Here is a 22,213-nt window from a genome sequence, read left to right on the forward strand (position 1 = left end):
ACAACCCATCACATTAGACCACTGTGTCTCAAACCTCTCCTGGGTTGTCCCTAGTGAATACGACCCATCACATTAGACCACTGTGTCTCAAACCTCTCCTGGGATGTCCCTAGTGAATACGACCCATCACATTAGACCACTGTGTCTCAAACCTCTCCTGGGATGTCCCTAGTGAATACGACCCATCACATTAGACCACTCTGTCTCAAACCTCTCCTGGGTTGTCCCTAGTGAATACAACCCATCACATTAGACCACTGTGTCTCAAACCTCTCCTGGGTTGTCCCTAGTGAATATGACCCATCACATTAGACCACTGTGTCTCAAACCTCTCCTGGGTTGTCCCTAGTGAATACAACCCATCACATTAGACCACTCTGTCTCAAACCTCTCCTGGGTTGTCCCTAGTGAATACGACCAATCACATTAGACCACTGTGTCTCAAACCTCTCCTGGGTTGTCCCTAGTGAATACGACCCATCACATTAGACCACTGTGTCTCAAACCTCTCCTGGGATGTCCCTAGTGAATACGACCCATCACATTAGACCACTGTGTCTCAAACCTCTCCTGGGTTGGCCCTAGTGAATACGACCCATCACATTAGACCACTGTGTCTCAAACCTCTCCTGGGTTGTCCCTAGTGAATACAACCCATCACATTAGACCACTGTGTCTCAAACCTCTCCTGGGTTGTCCCTAGTGAATACAACCCATCACATTAGACCACTGTGTCTCAAACCTCTCCTGGGTTGTCCCTAGTGAATACAACCCATCACATTAGACCACTGTGTCTCAAACCTCTCCTGGGTTGTCCCTAGTGAATACGACCCATCACATTAGACCACTGTGTCTCAAACCTCTCCTGGGTTGTCCCTAGTGAATACGACCCATCACATTAGACCACTGTGTCTCAAATCTCTCCTGGGTTGTCCCAAGTGAATACGACCCATCACATTAGACCACTGTGTCTCAAACCTCTACTGGGTTGTCCCTAGTGAATATGACCCATCACATTAGACCACTGTGTCTCAAACCTCTCCTGGGTTGTCCCTAGTGAATATGACCCATCACATTAGACCACTGTGTCTCAAACCTCTCCTGGGTTGTCCCTAGTGAATATGACCCATCACATTAGACCACTGTGTCTCAAACCTCTCCTGGGTTGTCCCTAGTGAATATGACCCATCACATTAGACCACTGTGTCTCAAACCTCTCCTGGGTTGTCCCTAGTGAATATGACCCATCACATTAGACCACTGTGTCTCAAACCTCTCCTGGGTTGTCCCTAGTGAATACGACCCATCACATTAGACCACTGTGTCTCAAACCTCTCCTGGGTTGTCGCTAGTGAATACGACCCATCACATTAGACCACTGTGTCTCAAACCTCTCCTGGGTTGTCCCTAGTGAATACGACCCATCACATTAGACCACTGTGTCTCAAACCTCTCCTGGGTTGTCGCTAGTGAATACAACCCATCACATTAGACCACTGTGTCTCAAACCTCTCCTGGGTTGTCCCTAGTGAATACGACCCATCACATTAGACCACTGTGTCTCAAACCTCTCCTGGGTTGTCCCTAGTGAATACGACCCATCACATTAGACCACTGTGTCTCAAACCTCTCCTGGGTTGTCCCTAGTGAATATGACCCATCACATTAGACCACTGTGTCTCAAACCTCTCCTGGGTTGTCCCTAGTGAATACAACCCATCACATTAGACCACTGTGTCTCAAACCTCTCCTGGGTTGTCCCTAGTGAATACGACCAATCACATTAGACCACTGTGTCTCAAACCTCTCCTGGGTTGTCGCTAGTGAATACAACCCATCACATTAGACCACTGTGTCTCAAACCTCTCCTGGGTTGTCCCTAGTGAATACAACCCATCACATTGGACCACTGTGTCTCAAACCTCTCCTGGGTTGTCCCTAGTGAATACAACCCATCACATTAGACCACTGTGTCTCAAACCTCTCCTGGGTTGTCCCTAGTGAATACGACCCATCACATTAGACCACTGTGTCTCAAACCTCTCCTGGGTTGTCCCTAGTGAATACGACCCATCACATTAGACCACTGTGTCTCAAACCTCTCCTGGGTTGTCCCTAGTGAATACAACCCATCACATTAGACCACTGTGTCTCAAACCTCTCCTGGGTTGTCCCTAGTGAATACAACCCATCACATTAGACCACTGTGTCTCAAACCTCTCCTGGGGGACCACCACAGAGTTTCAAAAATATATATAATATAATTAGAATTAATTTAACCTTTATTTAACTAGGCAAGTCAGTTAAGAACAAATTCTTATTTATAATGATGGCCTACACCGGCAAAACCCAGATAATGCTGGGCCAATTGTGCGCCGCCCTAATGGAATCCCAATCACGGCCGGTTGTGATACAGCCTGGATTTGATCCCGGGTGTCTGTAATGACGCCTCAAGCACTGAGATGCAGTGCCTTAGACCGCTGCGCCACTTGGTAGCCTACATGTTTGTTCTAACCAAGCATTTCGCTACACTCGCATTAACATCTGCTAACCATGTGTATGTGACAAATAAATTTGATTTAACCCTGCACTAACACATCCATCAACTAATCTACTAATTCTCGAGCCCTGGAGTGGTTGAATAAGGTGTGTTAGTGCTGGGCTGGAACTAAAGCCAGCAAACCCTGTATCTCTCCAGGACAGGAGTAACTACTAGATTAGTGCATCTATGACTCCTGGGGAGTGTCTCAAATTGCACTCTATTGCCTATATAGTGCACTACTTCTGACTAGGGCCCATAGCCCTGCAGTGGCTCTGTTGGTAACAGTTTATTCAGTAGATGTTATTGCTAGGAGCTGATTAGATGTGACCTTCATCTACTGCCTCTGATCTATGGACCAAAGAGCTCTCCTTATCAACTCGATCAATGTTGTCAATGTTATCAATAGTCATTGTATGATTGGGGTTGTTATATGGAAACAGCCACACAACAAACCATGAGGAGATGACTTGTGGTGTTTTTCTGACAAAGTGGGTGTACTTTAACCAGTACTATATCTATACAACAGCTCTATTTACATCACAGGCCCCGAGGCTGGAGTATTCTGACTGCTTCTGTTTTATACATTGGTGTGTGTGTGTGTGTGTGTGTGTGTGTGTGTGTGTGTGTGTGTGTGTGTGTGTGTGTGTGTGTGTGTGTGTGTGTGTGTGTGTGTGTGTGTGTGTGTGTGTGTGTGTGTGTGTGTGTGTGTGTGTGTGTGTGTGTGTGTGTGTGTGTATGCATGCATGCATGCGTGTGTGTGTGTGTGTGTACTCACCCTGAGCCTTTATGATGTGTGAGATGTCCAGTCCCTGGTTCATCCTTAGTACCACGGTTCCGTACTCAAAGTCAAATGCATCGCTAAAAACACACACCCGGCACAGAACATACACTTTAATAACACACAGTTAGCACTTATCTTGCTTATTTTGTGTGTGTGTGTGTGTACACTGAGTATACCAAACATTAGGAACACCTTCCTAACATTGAGTTGCACCCCCCTCCCCACTTTCCCCTCAGAACAGCCTCAATTCATCGGGGCATGGACTCTGCAAGGTGTGGAAAGCGTTCCACATGGATGGTGGCCCATGTCGACTCCAATGCTTCCCACAGTTGTGTCAAGTTGTCTGGATGTCCTTTGGTTGGTGGACCATTCTTGATACACATGGGAAACTGTTGAGTGTTACAGTTTTTTTCGATTGCTAAACGACAGTGGACACAACTGGAGTCTCATGTGCAAAACTCTAACTACAGTCTGCACAGCAGCAGTTCATGTGGACCAAATACTAGTTCGTTTTTCATTGCTTGAACACAGTTTTCAAAACTCTACACACTTATCCCATGACTTTAACCACAACCTGCACAACACTGTGGATTTACAGCACTTTGTTCAAATGCTAACACACTGCTGTCAAAACTGTGAACCACACATTCAAAACGGAATAGATTTCAGCCTTGTGCCTTTCAAACACTGCTGATTGCAATTTCAGCTGAAAGGCTAAGCAGGTGTCTTGTTTTAGACTTGTTAGTGAACACACACACATATTACAGTATATATAGGTAGAGCTCAGAAAGACTCATTTTGGAAATGGAACAAGGAAGATGGGTTCGTGGAGGGAGAAGGGTGGCAGGGAGAGGGCGGATGCGTGGAGGAAGACAAAGAAGACAAAGTGCTGTTATTTCAGATGAAATAAGGGCTACACTTATAGACCATGTCGTGAACCATGGTCTCTCATTGAGAGAGGCAGGGTTGAGGGTGCAACCCAATCTGCAAAGATCCACAGTGGCATCTGTAATGCGAATTTTCCATCATGCAAACAGGTGAGAGTTACATCCTTACAGTAAATGAAAACATTACAGGAATCTATTTTGTATTGCAATTATAGAATATTTACACAGATATATATTACAGTAAGTTTGACTGTAAAATATATTATTTTATAACAGGACCCATAGGCTGCCCCCAACAGGTGGAAGAGGAAAAATATTTTCAGATGCGCAGGAAAATGCTATTGTTGACATGGTTGTTGTCAACAATGCAATAAAACTGCGGGAGATTCAAGATAGAGTGCTGGCTGATAATGATATATTTGAAAATGTTAATTCTGTCAGCACAACAACTATTGCTTGAGTCTTAAAGAAACACCAAGTTACAATGAAACAGTTATACACTGTACCGTTCGAGAGAAACAGTGAACGGGTAAAAGAGCAAAGATACCAATATGTCCAGGTAAGACGTCTGAGGTTACGTACACAGCTATACAAAATATTTACAGTAAAAAAAAACACTAGCATTTCTACAGTAAAACTGTGCACTTACTGTTTTTCAGAGAGTAATGGAGGTGGAAGCACTGGAAAGACCACATTCATTTGTATTTATCGATGAAGCTGGATTTAACCTTGCCAAAACACGGCGCAGAGGAAGGAATGTTATAGGTCAAAGGGCCACTGTGGAGGTTCCAGGCCAAAGGGGGGGGAAATATCACCATGTGTGCTGCAATGGCCAATGATGGTTTGCTTCTCAACACACCACTCATTGGCCCATACAACACAGAAAGGCTTATAGCTTTCCTAGAACAGCTCTATGCTCAGCTAGTGCCAGCAGAATAGGGGGAGCCAGTAAGAAACCCCCAAGTTTTTGTCATAGTTTGCGATAACGTTGCTTTTCACCACTCTGCAGCTGTCACAGATTGGTTTGCAGCACATCACAGATTTATGGTTTTGTACCTGCCTGCATATTCACCCTTCCTCAACCCAATAGAGGAGTTTTTCTCTGCCTGGAGGTGGAAAGTGTTTGGTCACCACCCACATGACCAAATGTCTCTTTTGGAAGCCATGCGTGCCGGATGTGAGGACACGAGTCCAGAGGACTACCAGGGATGGATAAGGCACTCCAGAAGGTTCTTCCCCAGGTGCATGGCAATGTGATGTTGAAGAAAACCTGTGGTCTGATGCTAGAGAGAGGCAGGATTAGCCCCTCAATTATTTGTTCGAATTACAGTATGTACTTTTAGTTTCTACCTTTTCTTTCTCATTACTGTAATTCCGTAAATTACTACAGACTATGGAAGCAAACTGCTAATTTTCATTTACCTTAAAGAATTGTTATGTTCTAAAAAATGTAATAAATCATGTGAAAGAATGTCACTTTTCTTTGAAGAAAATATTACTTTGTATGAAGTCACTGAAATTGTTCAAACTGTAAAGATGAAAAGTTTGTATTTTCTGTATTGGTGTTTGATGCTAGTGTTTTTACTCTCAGTGTGTTCTGAGTGACAGTGTGTGTTATCTCAGTGAGGGTTGTGCATAGTGTTTGGCTGCACTGAGCGTGTTTTGAGCCATGTGTTAAGAGTTGTGTTGCTTGGAATGAGTTTTGCAGGTGATGTGAACTGTTTAGCTCAGGTGACTGTTGGTAGTGCAGACTGTATTTAGAGTTTTGCACATGTGACTCCAGTTGTGCCCACTGTCGTTTAGCAATCGAAAAAAACTGTAAAAACCCAGCAGCATTGCAGTTCTTGACACAAACCAGTGCAGCTGGCACCTACCACCATACTCTGTTTAAAGGCACGTAAAAGCACGTTCTCACCCATTCTCCCTCTGAATGCCACACATATACAATCCATGTCTCAATTGTCTCAATGCTTAAAAATCCTTCATTAACCCGTCTCCTCCTCTTCATCGTCACTGATTGAAGTGGATTTAAAAGGTGACATCAATAAGAGATCATAGCTTTCACCTGGAATCAGCTGGTCAGTCTGTCATGGAAAGAGCAGGTGTTCCACTCAGTGTATGAGTGTGACTTACTGCAGTACTCCTACATAGCTCTGTACGCCGGCTGTGTCTGCTGTCCTCCAGTCCTTCTTGAAGCCCATCATCAGAATGTTGGGTTTCAGACGACCCAGACCTGATGCCTAGGACAGAGAATGACAACAGGTTATAACACACAGGCTGATCTTGAAAGACTTACACTACCTGCATTCAAGCAGACCTGGGACAAAAACATGGAAAAGACTTATAGTTTTCCTGCCTGGTACAATAAAACCAATGGAATCATCTCCAAACTGCAAACTTCACCAACCCTGCATGCTGGTCAACTTAAATCAAGGTCGCGTTTGGAAGTATTTGACATGATATGTATTTGACTCCAAGACCGCAAGACTTTCCAGCAAAAATAGTATTTTATTAATGAAAAGTACATTCCAAAACACAGAAGTTGAGAATAGCCTAGTAAACAATACTATAAAGTTCTTTCACAGCCTGATTAATTAACCTCCCTGATCTCTGAAGAGGTACACTGCCTTCGGAAATTATTCCGAACCCTCAACTTTTTCCACATTTTGTTACATTACAGCCTTATTCTAAAATTGATTAAATAAATAATGCTCCAGAGCCCTCAGGACCTCAGACTGTGGTGAAGGTTCACCTTCCAATAGGAAAAAGACCCTAAGCACACAGCCAAAACAATGCAGGAATGGCTTCGAGACAAGTCTCTGAATGTCCTTGAGTGGCCCAGCCAGAGCCCGGACTTGAACCCAATTGAACATCTCTGGAGAGATGTGAAAATAGCTGTGCAGCAACGCTCCCCATCCAACCTGACAGAGTTTGAGAGGATCTGCATAGAAGAATGGGAGAAACTCCCCTAATACAGATGTGCCAAGCTTGTAGCGTCATACCCAAGAAGACTCGATGCTGTAATCGCTGCCAAAGGTGCTTCAACAAAGTACTGAGTAAATATTACATTTACTTATCCAAATGTAATATTTCAGTTTATTTTAAATAAATTAGCAAACATTTCTAAAAACCTGTTTTGCTATGTCATTATTGGGTATTGTGTCTAGATTGACGAGGGGGAAAAATAATTTAATCCATTTTAGAATAAGGCTGTAACTTAACAAAATATAGAAATAGTCAAGGGGTCTGAATATTTTCTGAAGGCACTGTATTTGTCTGCAGGATCTCATTCACCATTGTGTTAATCACTGATGACTATAGTTCTGTTTAATCTGGCTTCTCTTTAAAGCTAGCACTCCTCTTGACCACCCACACCACGCTACACAGTCTTATCTCCGTTCCAATGTGATAAAGACAACCATAAATGGACCATAACTCTATCTTCTCCTCTTCCTACCTCATTAACTAAGACACCAGTTCTGTCTGGGCTGAGCTAGGCTGGACTGAAGGGAGGTAGAAATGCTGTGTAAAACTAGTCAAGACTGGACTACGCTGCTACGCTGCTGTACGCTGCTCAGCTCTGCTACGCTGCTGCTGCTACGCTGCTGTACGCTGCTCAGCTCTGCTACGCTGCTGCTACCATGCTACGCTGCTCTTGTTTCTTATGCTTTAGCACTCATCTCAGCTAGCATAGCCTGTTGAGGCTTACATGTGAAAATGAAGTAACTTTCATCCCAAAATGTTAGAAAACCAACCTAACCCGTCCTCTAGTCTAGTTAACTTTGAACCATGACATGGTGTTGTCATGGTAACAGTTGAATAGTCATATTATATAGAAAACAGTTTTAACCTCAAAGTAGAAGTTAAACATGATCAGGTAAAATATTGAATTTGGCGTTTACTACTATAGCCCATAAAAACGCATTGAATAACACATTTATAAATGGCAAAAAAAAAAAAAAAAAAAAAATCCTAAGGAATAAGGTTTTGAATTGTCTGTCCTATATCTAGGATATATTAGAAATATTCTAATTTTTTGGACACATATTTAACTCCATGCTTCTATCCATTTGTATGGGTTACCTTCAGACGAGGGTATGGGTTACCTTCAGACGAGTCCCGTAACACATGTGGGAGTCATAGAGCAAAACTGAGAACACCATCGTGTTTGTGAGAGTCTCCCTTTTCCATAGTTTGTAGGCTCTTCGGACCCTACAGACTTTTTCATGAGAAGACCGATTTTGGGGATGTCTCATGGTCTGACAAACACCGCTGTAGCTCGGCCACCTTCCACCACAGATGTGGAAGGGTGACAGGCCTGCGGTGGATTGAGATACAGCCCATGCAGAAACTCATCTCTAGCTTAAACTGATGGATTTTGATAGGGATTTCTTAATAATGTTGCTTAGATTGATATACATGTGTCAATAGACTATTAAGGATGAACCATTAGGCTTGATATCTCCATGAATTGATTCATTGTACTCATGTAAGAGGCAATAATAAAAGTAGTATAGAAAGCCTTCCTATCAAAGTGTGTGTGTGTGTGTGTGTATCTATTATAAATGATGAATCCATGTGTAGGTTCCTGCAGCAGTCAATAACTACCACAGAGTATGTGTATCTATTAGAGGTCCAGGTAGTAGACGTGGAGGTGTACCTGCATGAGGTTCTCAGTTCCCTGTCTGAAGGAGTCACAGGCCACTGCAGCATAGAAGGCTTTTCTCTTCTTCTTATTCAGCCACATCTGGTTCTTCTCCATTCCAGCGTTCACATCTGTCAATGTCTCTGTTCTGGGGCCCTGGGGAGAGATAGGAGGGGATATTATATTATCTCATAGCGCTGTGTGTGAAGGAGGAATTGAAGGATGAAGAACTCTTACCACAAAGACTTCACATGTGAGACAGAGTCCGTAGTTCTTAGTGAAACAATGAGCCAGGTCCAGGAGTGCCGGTCTGTTCTTAGGTGCTCCTGTCAGCACCATACACTGAGGTCTGAGGAGGGGGGATAACAGTCAGTTATCTAAATCACATTAGTCTTCTTAACATTCTACACTTTCAGGTTAGAATGCAGAGCAGTATTGTACCAGTCCCCTTCTTTTAATTTCACCTCTAACCATGAACAGAGTAGGTTTTCCTCCACTCGCCATCCAACAGCATAGTAAGATGTGTAATACCAATACCAGAGAGGCTTCTGTTGGCTCTTACCTGAAGTTCTTAACATGGTCCTCTACTCCGGTCAGTGACAGAGCGTTGTTGACCGCGCTGACAAACGTCACGGCCTGAGTGGACGAGCCCCAGTTCACATCTGAGGACAACAGAACACACTGATGGTAACACTGAACTTAGAGATGCTACGTATGTCATTTGTAGTAGCTATGTACATCTTATGTCATCCCTATGTACTCATTCCTTTATCATAGTATTACTTTTGGCCAGCCCAGGCTTCCCATGTGGTAATGTATACTGGTTCTTTGTGTGTGACTGGTTCATATGTATTCTAATGTCAGCTTGATGCAAATCAATGTCTGTGTCTCACTTGGCTTCTTGACAGTGACGTAGACATATAGGAAGATCTCGATTGCGTAGGTGAGGAGAGCAGCCCACCAGTTGATGACAAACATCACACCACAGCAGAGCACCGCTCCAAACAGAGACAACCACATGTTGTAGTACCTGTACGCTGGCCTCCAGCCTACACAGGGGGGAGAGATCACAGGAGACAACAGTTAGAAAGTTAGAGAGAGAGAGAGAGAGAGAGTTAAAGAGAGAGAGAGCTAAAAAGAGAGAGAGAGAGAGTTAAAGAGAGAGAGAGCTAAAGAGAGAGAGAGAGAGAGAGAGAGAGAGAGCTAAAGAGAGAGAGAGAGAGAGTTAGAGAGAGAGAGAGTTAGAGAGAGAGAGAGAGAGAGTTAGAGAGAGAGAGAGTTAGAGAGAGAGAGGGAGAGAGTTAGAGAGAGAGAGAGAGTTAGAGAGAGAGAGAGTTAGAGAGAGCTAAAGAGAGAGAGAGGGAGAGAGAGAGTTAGAGAGAGTACCTGGTGACTTAGCGTATGAAGCGTGGAAGCAGGAGAAGTTGATGAGGGCGTACGATGCCAGGAAGAAGTTGGAGATGATGGGCGCAATGACGTTCAGATCGGCTACACACACACACACACACACACACAGAGAGAGAGAGAGACACACACACAAACACAGAGAGAGACACACACAACAGAGATTCATTTGAGTTGTTTGTGACATTACCAATATTAAACTAATTGGCGACTGTGGTTTATCTTAAATGTGTGTAGTGACCTCACTCACCGATGATTATGAAGGCGACAGCGATGATGAAAGTCAGAACGTAGCCTCTGATTGGCTCGTTGTTCTTGCCGTGTCCCTTGGCGAAGAACTTCAGTGCAGTGTAGATGTTGTCTTTACACAGAGCCTGAGAGGAGGAAGAAGAGGAAGAGGGGGGCGAGAAGGTGAGGAGGAGCAGGAAGAGAAGGGTGGATGAAGAGGTGGAGGAGGAGGAAGAGAGAGAGGTAGAGGGGGGAGGAGTGGGAGTTAGCTGATTGTAACATAGTTTGACAATTGTTGTCATCTGGCTAGAAGGAACATGAAAAAGAGAGGGGCTCTGTTTCACTCATCATAGACCTTGTAGTAGTACCTGGAACCCTCAGAGCTGATGAATGAGGATCAAGTGAGCAGACAGGTGATAGACAGTAGTAGTGTGACTGACCTGGAAGACTTTGGGTGCGCTGACGAGGGAGGCGAGGGCGGAGGAGAGGGTGGCAGAGAAGGTTCCTGCTGTGATGAGAGGACCGAACCCTGACACCATGGTCATCACCTGGGGAGGAGGAGACACAGGGGCTGTTTAGTTTCACTGGACTGTGTGTGTGTGTCTGGTTATTTTGTTGTGTTGTTGTACTGAATGTGTAACTGTGTTGTTTGATTGTTGTTACATTGTTGTTGTTGTTCTTGTACCTGGAAGTTGTTCATGGAGCCAAACTTGCAGCTGCTGACATCACAGGAGGAGAAGTTCCATCCCTGCTCACAGGCAGCAGTGTTGGTACCGTTACAGAACATGTCCATCCCTGTGGCAATGGTGTCGTTGATGTTTCCTGTTGCATCACGCACCACCGTGGCAGCTGATCAATCAGAAAACAGAACAGACACAACATTTAGGGAGGGTTTCGTGTGTGCGTTCGTGTGTGTGTGCGCGCGTGCATCCTTACAGACACAGAGGGCAACTCCCAGGTATGTGACTCCAGTGATGAGGATGGCCAGCAGGGTTCCTTTAGGGAGAGCATCCTGGGGATCCTGCAGTAGAACCAGAGATAAACAGCAGAAGTGATAGCTGGAGGAAACAGTGGTTTGGGTCTATGGGATCATCATTCTCTGCTGTTTAAAGTGAAGTTGCCTGTTCACAGACACAATAAAGAGTGGAACCACTACTTCAAGGTCTAAGAGCAAGTGACGTCACCGATTGAAAGGCTATTAGCGCCCACCACCGATAACTAGCTAGCCATTTCACATCCATCACTGGCTGTTAGAAACATGGGACAATAAACACTGAGTGGATATGTCCTATCTTCTATTGGATGTTTCGTGGTCCAGGTCTTGTGCTTCTACCTCTCTTTTCACTGATCATCTCTCACTATCTCTCTGTCTCTCTCACTATCTCTCTGTCTCTCTCTCTCTCTCTCTCTCTGTCTCTGTCTCTCTCTCTCTGACTATCTCTCTCCCTCTCTCTCTCTCTCTCTCTCTCTCTCTCTAAGCTACCAATGACTTCACACAGGAAGAGGTTGTGCTACAGTAAAGCTACCCTAAAGAGAAATATACAGTAGTTTATAAAGCTACCCTAAAGAGAAATATACAGTAGTTTATAAAGCTACTTATAAAGCTACAAACTACTTCGTGAAAATAATCATATCTAAATCTGAAATGTCATAATATAATGTTAAGAAACATGACTGCAAGAACACATCTCTCTGGAGTCGTATGTTAACAGTGAACTGAGATCTGCTGTGTGGTCAGGCAGAGGAACATAGTGGGTCATTTTTTGCCCTTCATACCTTCAGGTCTCCAGAGATGTTAGCTCCAGCCAGGATACCCGTGGCAGCAGGGAAGAAGATGGCGAACACAGAGAAGAACGTCTCTCCATCTCGGAAGTCCGGCGGTAAGTTCTCCATAAATATTTTGGCTGTGGGGGAGAAAGAGAAGAGAATAGATGTGGATGAGAAGGGTGTCTCTGTGTCAAACTGGTGATGCTGTCTCTGTGTGTCATTTGACAGAGTATAGAAAAAGACATGTTCTCCTCCTGACCATGTGACCTGAGCAGGACAAACTCAGGGCTCTCATCATGAAACTAATATAGCTTGATTATAAATGTGAGCATTATAAAGGTTATGTATTTGATGAATTCCTCTATCTATGCGAAGGAAACCTCTGTTGCCTTACCGTCGTAGTTAAAGAATCCTTTAGACTTCTTGTCGGTGGAGGCTGGGATGCCAGTTCCTACGAAGACGTTGACGATGGCTACCAGGAGGATGATCAGCAAACCGATCTGGGCCTGAAGAGACAGGATCAACAGGTTAGTCTGGGTTACAACGTTTTCATATGAAACTAGAGGACAGTTACAAGGTCACACCATTCCTCTCCAACAGCTGAAGAGGAGAAACCGACTGTGATAAGGAACTGAACACATACTGATCTCAGTTACGGTCAATATCAGACATGGAATTGAAAGATGTCAAGTTGATATCAGTTGATTAATTTTCTACTGGAAACATGGGGATTTGAACCACACTGTATGTGGATCTGTCTCTAGCTGTACAGTGAAGTGCAGTGTAGCGTAGTGAGAGTAGCATAATGTAGTGTAGTGTATGTGTTGTGTATTATATCATGCTGCGTAGTATAATGTAGCGTTGAGTAGTGTATTATAATGTAGCGTAGTATAATGTATTGTAGTATAATGTAGCGTAGTATAATGTAGCGTAGTATAATGTAGCGTAGTATAATGTAGTGTAGTATATTATAATGTAGTGTAGTATAATGTAGTGTAGCTTAGTGTAGTATAATGTTGTATAATGTAGCGTAGTATAATGTAGAATAGTGTAGCGTAGTGTAGCATAGTATAATGTAATGTAGTATAATGTAGTGTAGCTTAGTGTAGTAAAATGTTGTAGAATGTAGTGTAGTATAATGTAGAATAGTGTAGCGTAGTGTAGCATAGTATAATGTAGTGTAGCGTAGTATAATGTAGTGGAATGTAGCATAGTATAGTGTAGTACAATGTGGTATAATGTTGTGTAGCGTAATGTAGTATAATGTAGTGGAGCAATGTAGTATAATGTAATGTAGTGTAGTGTAGAGTAGTATAATGTAATGTAGTGTAGAGTAGTGTAATGTAATGTAGAGTAGAGTAGTATAATGTAATGTAGAGTAGAGTAGTATAATGTAATGTAGTGTAGAGTAGTGTAATGTAATGTAGCGTAGAGTAGTATAATGTAATGTAGTGTAGAGTAGTATAATGTAGTGTAGTGTAGAGTAGTATAATGTAATGTAGAGTAGAGTAGTATAATGTAATGTAGTGTAGAGTAGTATAATGTAATGTAGTGTAGAGTAGTGTAGTATAATGTAATGTAGAGTAGAGTAGTATAATGTAATGTAGTGTAGAGTAGTATAATGTAATGTAGTGTAGAGTAGTATAATGTAGTGTAGTGTAGAGTAGTATAATGTAATGTAGAGTAGAGTAGTATAATGTAATGTAGTGTAGAGTAGAGTAGTATAATGTAATGTAGAGTAGAGTAGTATAATGTAATGTAGTGTAGAGTAGTGTACTATAATGTAATGTAGAGTAGAGTAGTATAACGTAATGTAGTGTAGAGTAGTGTAGTATAATGTAATGTAGAGTAGAGTAGTATAATGTAATGAAGTGTAGAGTAGTATAATGTAATGTAGAGTAGAGTAGTATAATGTAATGTAGAGTAGAGTAGTATAATGTAATGTAGTGTAGAGTAGAGTAGAGTAGTATAATATAATGTAGAGTAGTATAATGTAATGTAGTGTAGAGTAGAGTAGAGTAGTATAATATAATGTAGAGTAGAGTAGTATAATGTAATGAAGTGTAGAGTAGTATAATGTAATGTAGAGTAGAGTAGTATAATGTAATGTAGAGTAGTATAATGTAATGTAGTGTAGAGTAGAGTAGTATAATGTAATGTAGTGTAGAGTAGAGTAGAGTAGTATAATGTAATGTAGTGTAGAGTAGTATAATGTAATGTAGAGTAGAGTAGAGTAGTATAATATAATGTAGTGTAGAGTAGTATAATGTAATGTAGTGTAGAGTAGAGTAGAGTAGTATAATGTAATGTAGTGTAGAGTAGTATAATGTAATGTAGAGTAGAGTAGAGTAGTATAATGTAATGTAGTGTAGAGTAGAGTAGAGTAGTATAATGTAATGTAGAGTAGAGTAGTATAATGTAGTGTAGAGTAGAGTAGTATAATGTGATGTAGAGTAGAGTAGAGTAGAGTAGTATAATGTAATGTAGTGTAGAGTAGAGTAGTATAATATAATGTAGTGTAGAGTAGTATAAGGTAATGTAGTGTAGAGTAGTATAATGTAATGTAGAGTAGAGTAGTGTAATGTAGCGTAGAGTAGTATAATGTAATGTAGTGTAGAGTAGTATAATGTAATGTAGAGTAGTGTAATGTAGAGTAGTATAATGTAATGTAGAGTAGTATAATGTAATGTAGAGTAGTATAATGTAATGTAGAGTAGTATAATGTAATGTAGAGTAGAGTAGTATAATGTAATGTAATGTAGAGTAGTATAATGTAATGTAGAGTAGAGTAGTATAATGTAATGTAGTGTAGAGTAGTATAATGTAATGTAGAGTAGAGTAGTATAATGTAGTGTAGAGTAGTATAATGTAATGTAGTGTAGAGTAGTATAATGTAATGTAGAGTAGAGTAGTATAATGTAATGTAGAGTAGAGTAGTATAATGTAGTGTAGAGTAGTATAATGTAATGTAGTGTAGAGTAGTATAATGTAATGTAGAGTAGAGTAGTATAATGTAGTGTAGTGTAGAGTAGTGTAATGTAATGTAGAGTAGAGTAGTATAATGTAATGTAGTGTAGAGTAGTATAATGTAATGTAGAGTAGAGTAGTATAATGTAGTGTAGTGTAGAGTAGTGTAATGTAATGTAGAGTAGAGTAGTATAATGTAATGTAGTGTAGAGTAGTATAATGTAATGTAGAGTAGAGTAGTATAATGTAATGTAGTGTAGAGTAGTATAATGTAATGTAGAGTAGAGTAGTATAATGTAATGTAGAGTAGAGTAGTATAATGTAGTGTAGTGTAGAGTAGTGTAATGTAATGTAGAGTAGAGTAGTATAATGTAATGTAGTGTAGAGTAGTATAATGTAATGTAGTGTAGAGTAGTATAATGTAATGTAGTGTAGAGTAGTGTAATGTAGTGTAGTGTAGAGTAGTATAATGTAATGTAGTGTAGAGTAGTATAATGTAGTGGAGCAATGTAGTATAATGTAATGTAGAGTAGAGTAGTATAATGTAATGTAGTGTAGAGTAGTATAATGTAATGTAGAGTAGAGTAGTATAATGTAATGTAGTGTAGAGTAGTGTAATGTAGTGTAGTGTAGAGTAGTATAATGTAATGTAGTGTAGAGTAGTATAATGTAGTGGAGCAATGTAGTATAATGTAATGTAATGTAGAGTAGAGTAGTATAATGTAATGTAGAGTAGAGTAGTATAATGTAATGTAGTGTAGAGTAGTATAATGTAGTGGAGCAATGTAGTATAATGTAATGTAATGTAGAGTAGAGTAGTATAATGTAATGTAGAGTAGAGTAGTATAATGTAATGTAGTGTAGAGTAGTATAATGTAATGTAGTGTAGAGTAGTATAATGTAATGTAGTGTAGAGTAGTATAATGTAACGTAGTGTAGAGTAGTATAATGTAATGTAGTGTAGAGTAGAGTAGTATAATGTAATGTAGTGTAGAGTAGTATAATGTAGTGTAGAGTAGAGTAGTATAATGTAATGTACAGTAGTGTAGAGTAGTATAATGTAATGTAGTGTAGAGTAGTATAATGTAATGTAGTGTCGAGTAGTATAATGTAATGTAGTGTAGAGTAGTATGATGTAGTGTAGAGTAGAGTAGTATAATGTAATGTAGAGTAGAGTAGTATAATGTAATGTAGAGTAGAGTAGTATAATGTAATGTAGTGTAGAGTAGTATAATGTAATGTAGTGTAGAGTAGTGTAATGTAGTGTAGTGTAGAGTAGTATAATGTAATGTAGTGTAGAGTAGTGTAATGTAATGTAGCGTAGAGTAGTATAATGTAATGTAGTGTAGAGTAGTATAATGTAATGTAGTGTAGAGTAGTGTAATGTAATGTAGTGTAGAGTAGTATAATGTAATGTAGTGTAGAGTAGTGTAATGTAATGTAGTGTAGAGTAGTATAATGTAATGTAGTGTAGAGTAGTGTAATGTAATGTAGCGTAGAGTAGTATAATGTAATGTAGTGTAGAGTAGTATAATGTAATGTAGTGTAGAGTAGTATAATGTAATGTAGTGTAGAGTAGTGTAATGTAATGTAGTGTAGAGTAGTGTAGTATAATGTAATGTAGTGTAGAGTAGTGTAATGTAATGTAGTGTAGAGTAGTATAATGTAATGTAGTGTAGAGTAGTATAATGTAATGTAGTTTAGAGTAGTATAATGTAATGTAGAGTAGAGTAGTATAATGTAATGTAGTGTAGAGTAGAGTAGAGTAGTATAATGTAATGTAGAGTAGAGTAGTATAATGTAGTGTAGAGTAGAGTAGTATAATGTAATGTAGTGTAGAGTAGTATACTGTAATGTAGTGTAGAGTAGTATAATGTAATGTAGTGTAGAGTAGAGTAGTATAATGTAATGTAGAGTAGAGTAGTATAATGTAGTGTAGAGTAGAGTAGTATAATGTAATGTAGTGTAGAGTAGTATACTGTAATGTAGTGTAGAGTAGTATAATGTAATGTAGAGTAGAGTAGTATAATGTAATGTAGAGTAGAGTAGTATAATGTAATGTAGTGTAAAGTAGTATAATGTAATGTAGTGTAGAGTAGAGTAGTATAATGTAATGTAGTGTAGAGTAGTATAATGTAATGTAGTGTAGAGTAGTATAATGTAATGTAGTGTAGAGTAGAGTAGTATAATGTAATGTAGAGTAGAGTAGTATAATGTAATGTAGAGTAGAGTAGTATAATGTAATGTAGTGTAGAGTAGTATAATGTAATGTAGTGTAGAGTAGAGTAGTATGATGTAGCGTAGAGTAGAGTAGTATAATGTAATGTAGTGTAGAGTAGAGTAGTATAATGTAATGTAGTGTAGAGTAGTATAATGTAATGTAGTGTAGAGTAGAGTAGTATAATGTAATGTAGAGTAGAGTAGTATAATGTAATGTAGTGTAGAGTAGTGTAATGTAATGTAGCGTAGAGTAGTATAATGTAATGTAGAGTAGAGTAGTATAATGTAATGTAGTGTAGAGTAGTATAATGTAATGTAGTGTAGAGTAGTATAATGTAATGTAGAGTAGAGTAGTGTAATGTAGTGTAGTGTAGAGTAGAGTAGTGTAATGTAGCGTAGAGTAGAGTAGTATAATGTAATGTAAAGTAGAGTAGAGTAGAGTAGTATAATGTAATGTAGTGTAGAGTAGAGTAGTATAATGTAATGTAGAGTAGAGTAGAGTAGTGCAATGTAGCGTAGAGTAGTGTACTGTAATGTAGAGTAGAGTAGTGTAATGTAGCGTAGTGTAGTATAATGTAATGTAGAGTAGAGTTGTATAATGTAGTGTAGAGTAGTATAATGTAATGTAGTGTAGAGGTGTATAATGTAATGTAGTGTAGAGTAGTATAATGTAATGTAGCGTAGAGTAGTATAATGTAATGTAGTGTAGAGTAGTGTAATGTAATGTAGTGTAGAGTAGTATAATGTAATGTAGAGTAGAGTAGTATAATGTAATGTAGAGTAGAGTAGTATAATGTAATGTAGTGTAGAGTAGTATAATGTAATGTCGAGTAGTGTAATGTAATGTAGTGTAGAGTAGTATAATGTAATGTAGTGTAGAGTAGTATAATGTAATGTCGAGTAGTATAATGTAATGTAGTGTAGAGTAGTATAATGTAATGTAGAGTAGAGTAGTATAATGTAATGTCGAGTAGTATAATGTAATGTAGCGTAGAGTAGAGTAGTATAATGTAATGTAGTGTAGAGTAGAGTAGTATAATGTAATGTAGTGTAGAGTAGTATAATGTAATGTAGTGTAGAGTAGAGTAGTAAAATGTAATGTAGAGTAGAGTAGTATAATGTAATGTAGTGTAGAGTAGTGTAATGTAATGTAGCGTAGAGTAGTATAATGTAATGTAGCGTAGAGTAGAGTAGTGTAATGTAGCGTAGAGTAGAGTAGTGCAATGTAGCGTAGAGTAGTATACTGTAATGTAGCGTAGAGTAGAGTAGTGTAATGTAGCGTAGAGTAGTATAATGTCATGTAGCGTAGAGTAGAGTAGTGCAATGTAGCGTAGAGTAGCGTAGAGTAGTATAATGTAATGTAGAGTAGAGTAGTATAATGTAATGTAGAGTAGAGTAGAGTAGAGTAGTATAATGTAATGTAGAGTAGAGTAGTATAATGTAATGTAGTGTAGAGTAGTATAATGTAATGTAGTGTAGAGTAGTATAATGTAATGTAGTGTAGAGTAGTATAATGTAATGTAGAGTAGAGTAGTATAATGTAATGTAGCGTAGAGTAGTATAATGTAATGTAGTGTAGAGTAGAGTAGTGTAATGTAGCGTAGAGTAGTATAATGTAATGTAGAGTAGAGTAGTGTAATGTAGCGTAGTGTAGTATAATGTAATGTAGAGTAGAGTAGTATAATGTAGTGTAGAGTAGTATAATGTAATGTAGAGTAGAGTAGTGTAGAGTAGTATAATGTAATGTAGCGTAGAGTAGTATAATGTAATGTAGTGTACAGTAGTGTAATGTAATGTAGAGTAGTATAATGTAATGTAGAGTAGAGTAGTATAATGTAATGTAGTGTAGAGTAGAGTAGTATAATGTAATGTAGTGTAGAGTAGAGTAGTATAATGTAATGTAGTGTAGAGTAGTGTAATGTAGTGTAGAGTAGTATAATGTAATGTAGAGTAGTGTAATGTAATGTAGTGTAGAGTAGAGTAGTATACTATAATGTAGAGTAGAGTAGTATAATGTAGTGTAGAGTAGAGTAGTATAATGTCATGTAGAGTAGAGTAGTATAATGTAATGTAGTGTAGAGTAGTATAATGTAATGTAGAGTAGTGTAATGTAATGTAGTGTAGAGTAGAGTAGTATACTATAATGTAGAGTAGAGTAGTATAATGTAGTGTAGAGTAGAGTAGTATAATGTAATGTAGTGTAGAGTAGTATAATGTAATGTAGAGTAGAGTAGTATAATGTAATGTAGTGTAGAGTAGTATAATGTAATGTAGTGTAGAGTAGTATAATGTAATGTAGTGTAGAGTAGTATAATGTAGTGTAGTGTAGAGTAGTATAATGTAATGTAGTGTAGAGTAGTATAATGTAGTGTAGTGTAGAGTAGTATAATGTAATGTAGTGTAGAGTAGTATAATGTAGTGTAGTGTAGAGTAGTATAATGTAATGTAGTGTAGAGTAGTATAATGTAGTGTAGTGTAGAGTAGTATAATGTAGTGTAGTGTAGAGTAGTATAATGTAGTGTAGTGTAGAGTAGTATAATGTAATGTAGTGTAGAGTAGTATAATGTCATGTAGTGTAGAGTAGTATAATGTAGTGTAGAGTAGAGTAGTATAATGTAATGTAGTGTAGAGTAGAGTAGTATAATGTAATGTAGTGTAGAGTAGAGTAGTGTAATGTAGAGTAGTATAATGTAATGTAGCGTAGTATAATGTAATGTAAGGTAGAGTAGTATAATGTAATGTAGTGTAGAGTAGTATAATGTAATGTAGTGTAGAGTAGTATACTATAATGTAGAGTAGAGTAGTATAATGTAATGTAGAGTAGAGTAGTGTAATGTAGTGTAGTGTAGAGTAGTATAATGTAATGTAGCGTAGAGTAGAGTAGTGTAATGTAGCGTAGAGTAGAGTAGTGTAATGTAGCTTAGAGTAGTATACTGTAATGTAGCGTAGAGTAGAGTAGTGTAATGTAGCGTAGAGTAGTATAATGTAGTGTAGTGTAGAGTAGTATAATGTAGTGTAGTGTAGAGTAGTGTAATGTAGCGTAGAGTAGTATAATGTAATGTAGAGTAGAGTAGTATAATGTAATGTAGTGTAGAGTAGAGTAGTATAATGTAGTGTAGTGTAGTGTAGAGTAGTATAATGTAATGTAGCGTAGAGTAGTATAATGTAGTGTAGTGTAGAGTAGTATAATGTCATGTAGTGTAGAGTACTATAATGTAGTGTAGTGTAGAGTAGTATAATGTAGTGTAGTGTAGAGTAGTATAATGTAGTGTAGTGTAGAGTAGTATAATGTAATGTAGTGTAGAGTAGTGTAATGTAATGTAGTGTAGAGTAGTATAATGTAGTGTAGTGTAGAGTAGTATAGTGTAATGTAGTGTAGTGTAGAGTAGTGTAATGTAATGTAGCGTAGAGTAGTATAATGTAATGTAGTGTAGAGTAGTGTAATGTAATGTAGTGTAGAGTAGTATAATGTAATGTAGAGTAGAGTAGTATAATGTAATGTAGAGTAGAGTAGTATAATGTAGTGTAGTGTAGAGTAGTATAATGTCATGTAGTGTAGAGTACTATAATGTAGTGTAGTGTAGAGTAGTATAATGTAGTGTAGTGTAGAGTAGTATAATGTAGTGTAGTGTAGAGTAGTATAATGTAATGTAGTGTAGAGTAGTGTAATGTCATGTAGTGTAGAGTACTATAATGTAGTGTAGTGTAGAGTAGTATAATGTAGTGTAGTGTAGAGTAGTATAATGTAGTGTAGTGTAGAGTAGTATAATGTAATGTAGTGTAGAGTAGTGTAATGTAATGTAGTGTAGAGTAGTATAATGTAGTGTAGTGTAGAGTAGTATAGTGTAATGTAGTGTAGTGTAGAGTAGTGTAATGTAATGTAGCGTAGAGTAGTATAATGTAATGTAGTGTAGAGTAGTGTAATGTAATGTAGTGTAGAGTAGTATAATGTAATGTAGAGTAGAGTAGTATAATGTAATGTAGAGTAGAGTAGTATAATGTAATGTAGAGTAGAGTAGTGTAATGTAGTGTAGTGTAGAGTAGTATAATGTAATGTAGCGTAGAGTAGAGTAGTGTAATGTAGCGTAGAGTAGAGTAGTGTAATGTAGCGTAGAGTAGTATACTGTAATGTAGCGTAGAGTAGAGTAGTGTAATGTAGTGTAGAGTAGTATAATGTAGTGTAGAGTAGAGTAGTATAATGTAATGTAGTGTAGAGTAGTATAATGCAATGTAGTGTAGAGTAGTGTAATGTAATGTAGTGTAGAGTAGTATAAGGTAATGTAGTGTAGAGTAGTGTAATGTAATGTAGTGTAGAGTAGTATAAGGTAATGTAGTGTAGAGTAGAGTAGTATAATGTAGTGTAGAGTAGAGTAGTATAATGTAATGTAGTGTAGAGTAGTGTAATGTAATGTTGTGTAGAGTAGTATAAGGTAATGTAGTGTAGAGTAGTGTAATGTAATGTAGTGTAGAGTAGTATAATGTAATGTAGAGTAGAGTAGTATAATGCAATGTAGTGTAGAGTAGTGTAATGTAATGTAGTGTAGAGTAGTATAATGTAATGTAGAGTAGAGTAGTGTAATGTAATGTAGTGTAGAGTAGTATAATGTAATGTAGTGTAGAGTAGTGTAATGTAATGTAGAGTAGAGTAGTATAATGTAATGTAGTGTAGAGTAGAGTAGTATAATGTAATGTAGTGTAGTATAATGTAGTGTAGTGTAGAGTAGTATAATGTAATGTAGTGTAGAGTAGTATAATGTAATTTAGTGTAGAGT

The 22,213-nt window shown here is 38.5% G+C and overlaps 1 protein-coding gene across 1 annotated transcript in view; it reads right to left on the reverse strand.

Annotated features, from left to right (window-relative positions):
• Window positions 1–22,213, reverse strand: part of LOC110506139 (solute carrier family 12 member 1) — a 58,988-nt gene that overhangs the window by 6,810 nt on the left and 29,965 nt on the right. The window contains exons 7-19 of the mRNA XM_090222710.1: window positions 12,649–12,760; window positions 12,264–12,391; window positions 11,424–11,508; window positions 11,173–11,336; window positions 10,928–11,035; window positions 10,510–10,633; window positions 10,242–10,343; window positions 9,749–9,904; window positions 9,418–9,517; window positions 9,093–9,204; window positions 8,871–9,011; window positions 6,344–6,450; window positions 3,318–3,400 (exon numbers count right to left, since the gene is read on the reverse strand). Of these exons, the coding sequence (XP_090078836.1) occupies window positions 3,318–3,400; window positions 6,344–6,450; window positions 8,871–9,011; window positions 9,093–9,204; window positions 9,418–9,517; window positions 9,749–9,904; window positions 10,242–10,343; window positions 10,510–10,633; window positions 10,928–11,035; window positions 11,173–11,336; window positions 11,424–11,508; window positions 12,264–12,391; window positions 12,649–12,760 (1,522 nt within the window). The remainder of the gene's footprint in view (window positions 1–3,317; window positions 3,401–6,343; window positions 6,451–8,870; window positions 9,012–9,092; window positions 9,205–9,417; window positions 9,518–9,748; window positions 9,905–10,241; window positions 10,344–10,509; window positions 10,634–10,927; window positions 11,036–11,172; window positions 11,337–11,423; window positions 11,509–12,263; window positions 12,392–12,648; window positions 12,761–22,213) is intronic.

This window comes from Oncorhynchus mykiss, chromosome 26, assembly GCF_057628025.1.
Source record: "Oncorhynchus mykiss isolate SJ-2025 chromosome 26, ASM5762802v1, whole genome shotgun sequence".
In the NCBI taxonomy this organism is placed as follows: Eukaryota; Metazoa; Chordata; class Actinopteri; order Salmoniformes; family Salmonidae; genus Oncorhynchus; species Oncorhynchus mykiss.